The sequence below is a fragment of the Myotis lucifugus genome, unplaced genomic scaffold, assembly GCF_000147115.1.
Source record: "Myotis lucifugus unplaced genomic scaffold, Myoluc2.0 scaffold_413, whole genome shotgun sequence".
Classification (NCBI taxonomy): Eukaryota; Metazoa; Chordata; class Mammalia; order Chiroptera; family Vespertilionidae; genus Myotis; species Myotis lucifugus.
Genome location: NW_005871461.1, coordinates 367,911 through 372,875, shown reverse-complemented (window position 1 = coordinate 372,875; position 4,965 = coordinate 367,911). Strand labels below are relative to the sequence as shown.

At 47.8% G+C, this 4,965-nt stretch overlaps 1 protein-coding gene across 1 annotated transcript in view; it reads right to left on the bottom strand.

The window, feature by feature from the left end:
- Positions 1-2,268, bottom strand: part of EIF3L (eukaryotic translation initiation factor 3 subunit L) — a 25,138-nt gene extending 22,870 nt beyond the window's left edge. Inside the window, exons 1-3 of the mRNA XM_006102412.3 lie at positions 2,180-2,268; positions 1,610-1,658; positions 246-510 (exon numbers count right to left, since the gene is read on the bottom strand). Of these exons, the coding sequence (XP_006102474.1) occupies positions 246-510; positions 1,610-1,658; positions 2,180-2,212 (347 nt within the window). The 5' untranslated portion in view covers positions 2,213-2,268. The remainder of the gene's footprint in view (positions 1-245; positions 511-1,609; positions 1,659-2,179) is intronic.
- Between the last annotated feature and the right edge of the window lie 2,697 nt (positions 2,269-4,965).

The window sequence follows — 4,965 nt, the reverse complement described above, 5'->3', positions numbered from 1 at the left end:
CTTTCTCATCTCAATCTGTAGAGCACTTAACATCTGTTTACCATTTCCTGCTTCAAAGTCTCCTCTCTCTTTAGTTCCTATGACACTTCTTTCTGATTTACTACCTACTTTTCTCACTTACTGTCCCCTCTGCTATTTCCTTTCTTTGCTCTCCCCTCAAAACATCTTTCCCAGGGTGCCAACCATTTTCCTCACTACACGTTCTCCTAGGGGAGTAATACCGACCACATGCTTGGCTAAACCACTCTCTCTCTCTGCCTGCACTGTCCAGTACAGTGCCGTCACCCAGCAGCCCATACCTGTTCTCATAGATGTCCTGGATCTCATACACTTTCTGGTCAATGACATCACTGGAGACACGACTTGCCTGTAGCTCATACACCTTCTGGTCGATCAAATCTGACACGGTTTTGTGGAAATATTGGATGAAGTTTTTGATCACTTCGGGGATCACCTGATAGGTCTGCTGTTCATACTGACGTTCATAAGCCAGATCCTGCTTTGGATCTCCTAGAGGTTGGATATAATAAATAAATATTTTACAAAGTGCTTTCCAACCCACATATATAACAAAAGGGCCAGATCCATCACCCAAACTAAGCTCAAACTTATCAAATAGGATATAATTCCCCCTTTAAATACTCAGATATAATCCTCCCAAAGCACTCCCAATCCCATCACCCTATTTCAGTGATGGCGAACCTATGACACGCATGTCACCTCATTTTTTTGGTTGACTTTTCTGTTAAATGGCATTTAAATATATAAAGTAAATGTCAAAAATATAAGTCTTTGTTTTACTATGGTTGCAAATATCAAAAAATTTCTGTATGTGACACGGCACCAGAGTTAAGTTAGGGTTTTTCAAAAGGCTGACACGCCGAGCTCAAAAGGTTCGCCATCACTGTCCTATTTCTTCACAACATTTGCCACCAAAGTTACTTATTACCTGTTTCTCCCCCTAAAAGCTAAAGTCTGCATGGGAAAGAACCTTGTCTGTCTTGTGCGCAGATGTACCCTGGGGACCTAGAAGAGGTGTGTGTGTTGCAGGAGGGGGGAAGACTGTGGAAAGGGAGAGTAAGCAGTAGGTATTTAATATTATTTGAATGGATAAATTACTGCCATTTTCTACCTATATGATTTGGTAGGAGGAACTAAACTTCTCTGTGCTCGGTTTTCTCCTCTGTCAAATGGAGACAACATTAATATACATGCTTTACAGAACGGTTGTAAGGACAAAGTACTCAGAACAATGCACGGCACTAAGTCAAACCAAGTCACTATGACATTTCAAGAAACCCTCACAAAAGATTTCATTTGGGCTTGGTTTGAATCACTAATTTTTTTACAAGATTTCCTTCTTCGGCTAACAGTTTGAACAACAACAGAATCACAGCCAGGACAGTCGTCCTCCCCTTCTCGGGTTTCCAGGTGGACCAGGAGGAAGGCGTGGTTTACAGGCTGGACACCGCCCTCCTGCTGGCGCTAATGACTGACTCCAGCCCAGACATCAAGAAGCGGTTTTATACAGGTGCCCGTCAGCGCGGTTCCCAGGCGTTAATAAAGGGGCCTGTCCCTGCAGGCACCCAGCTAACCAGACGAGTCTCACCTGTGTGCATATCATAGTCGCCGGGGTAAGTATAGGGATCATAGGCGGCCTGTGAACGAGAAAGGCAGGAGCAGTCACCACGCCGTGAACCCAAAACGCTCGTCCCAGGGCCTGTCAGGTACTAAGGGTGCAGAGTTGGCTGAAACAGCCCCTGCCTTTCAGAAACCCGCATGCCCGCAAAGGGAGACTCAACACACAGTGACAACACAACGTTGCGGTGTAGTAAGCTGGAGCAAAGCTAGGAATCAGCAGGATTTGACAAGACCGAGCCCCCGATATAAGAAGTGCTCGATTACAGAGACACAGCCCCCGTAGCCAGCTTCCGTCCCGGGTCTTGGAAAAGAAGAGGACGGGGGGACCGGACACGGGAAATGGGCGGGCAGACAGGGCCGATGAGGAGCCGGGAGGGGGGCCGCGGCAATGGGCGCGCAGGCCAGGCGGCAGGCAGGAGCTGGCCACGGCCCGCGGGGGCTTCCCAGAGGCCGCCGGGCCCCGTCTCATCGCGGGGCTCCGCTCCCAGGGAGCTCGGCCCTCGTCGCGGAGCTCAGCACGCGCTTAGGGCCAGGTTACCTCAGACTCGTAATCATCGGCGGGGTAAGACATGACTGCGAGACTCGTGAACACGGCCGGAGAGAGCGGAAGGAGTGTCCTGCGCCTGCGTCGCGAGACCGGAAGTCCAGCCCCGCCCGGGCCCGCCCGGAAACCGGAAGTCTTGCCGGGACCGCAGGCACTCTCAGGCTGCCATGTTAGGAAGGGCGAAGACGACAAACGCCTTAAGTTTCCTTTCTTCTCCAAATGGAGGCCTTACGAGGAAAGTGACCCTGAAGTCCTTGCGTGAATTTGGAAATAAAGACATAAAATAGTTCGGCATAATATACTATGGGCAAAGAAACCCAAAGTTTTGCCACACAAAAGATGGCTGGAAGCTTTAGTCGGCCGATTTTTCGCCTGAAGGGAAATTGGGCTACCAGAGGGCTTGATGTTGGATTTAGGTGTAAACGGTTTGCCTGCGGCGAAAATGTCTTCCAACGTTCCGGCCTCAAAAGACTACACTTCCTGAGTGTAAAAGTGGAGAGTTGGTCCCACATAGTGAGCGGGCGTTGAGAAAAGGCGCCTCCCGGTTTTGCACGTTAAGGTTGGAGCAGGCAGAGACGAGGCCAGCTCTGGTGTGAGGTCCTGGAGCGAGTCCTGGTCCCACGCACGTGCTCAGGCTGCGGTGGAGTCGGAGTCCCGCGGACTGTGGGTTTGGGTCCCGGGTAAGCCCGCGAGTGGGGACGGGGTTATAAAGCAACAGAAGCCGGCATGTGGGTCAGGGGCTTCGCTCAGCCGCCTGCCCATCCACAGCACTAGTGGGAATCTGGACTCCAGTCCTGCACTCCCGCTGCTTTGCTGTGTGACAGGAGCGTGGCTCACCTTCCCGGGGCCCCAGCCTCCGCATCCTCTTGGCACAAAGCTAGGCCCCCTAGCTCTTCCCAGCGTGTCAAACTCCGCCGCAGGGCTTTTGTTTCATATATATATACACACACATATACATTTTTATTGATTTCAGAGAGGAAGGGAGAGAAATAGATCAGTGATGAGAGAGAATCATTGTCGGCTGCCTACTTGCGCACTTCAGACTGGGGATGGAGCCCACAACCCTGGCATGTGCCCTGACTTGGAATCGAACCATGACCTCCTGGTTCATAGGTCCACGCTCAACCTTGGGGCTTTTGTATTCAGTTACCTGGTCTAGATTCTAGAGTGAGGTCCACCCAGATATCCACAAGGCTGGCTCCATCCCCTTCAATTGTTTGCTCTGATGTCAGATCCTTAGTGCTGCCATGGAGGCGGAGAGGCTCCCACCAGCACCACCACTGTGCTTGCCAGCCATGAGCCTGGCTTCTGGCTGAGCAGTGCTCCCCCTGTGGGAGCGCACTGACCACCAGGGGGCAGCTCCTGCATTGAGCATCTGACCCCTGGTGGTCAGTGAGCATCATAGCGACTGATTGGTCTGCCGTTCAGTCGATATGCATACAGGCAGTCCTCCGGTTATGATGTAGGTCATTTCGTGGTTATGTCGCCATCTCCCATTTACAGTATTTAGTTTTAAAAAAAAGTTCCGTCATTTTGACGTATGTACATATGTGCTTTATGTTTTTTATTATTTATTTACCACAAGTAAAGGTCAGGAATTGTCTTTCTTTTAAATATTTTTTACTGTTTCACTTCATTACTGCTGTGTATGTGCTCCATGTGAGTGACATAGGTGCTTATGTAGGTGGGTTCTGATTTACAGCGAAAATCGCATTACATCGTAGGAAAGGATCTCCAACATAACCCGAGGACCTACTGTATTAGCCTTTTATTATATAGGATTGTAGCACCATGTCCCAACTCCCTGCGCCAGGGTTTTGTTTTGCGTTGCCTCTTTGCACTATCACCAAAAGATGGTACCATTATGGAACTAAAGCTCAAGCTTTAGGGTTCCCTCAGTTCCCCAGGACTCTGCCATGGCTCAAGGAGGGTTCCCGGCAATTTGCTCTCATTATCCAATGTTTTTGTAAAATTTGCAAAAGTGATATTTTTACTACAATCACTTAAAACTGCTCTCTCTACTGGATTCCTCCCTGTAACACTTTCCTTTGTGCTTAGTGGCATTTGAGATCCAGCTAGAGGATATCCAATTGGAAACATTTCAGCTTAGTAGAATACATTTATGTGTACAGTTAAGTTATTGCTGGTCTTCATGTGTAAGATATACCTACCATCCACTGTGATCACTGAGGGTCCTCAATGAAAGGAATGCTTAAGGGCACTGGAAAGCTTGAGATTACCTAGAAACTTGCATTTCATGTAAGACAAAAATTTGATAAGGTTGCCCCAACTCTGACGATTCTCAAAATGTTCCCGACATTACTAAAAAGGAATTGTGAAGTCAGAGTTTTTCTAAATTATCAATTAAAAAATAGGCCTAACATACTAGAGCAGCAATTTTCAACCTTTTTCATCTCATGGCACACAAACTAATTATTAAAATTCTGTAGCACACCAAAAAATATATTTTTTGCTGATCTGACAAAAAACAGGTATAATTTTTATTCATTCACACTATTGTTGTTAGCTGTTGTCATTTTTTTTATTTGATAATCTAAGAAAAAAGGTCAGTGACTAGCCACTGATTAAATAGTCAGCTATTGCATGTTTTATATATCTATATATAAAAGCCTAATATGCAAATTGTTCCCTCAGGAATTCAACTAGGAGACCAGAAGTTCACTCACTCGCTATGAAGTGCACTGACCACCAGGGGACAACACAGAACGAAGGGAGGCCCTGGCCAGCAGCCAGAAGGCCCCAATCAGCCCTGATCACCG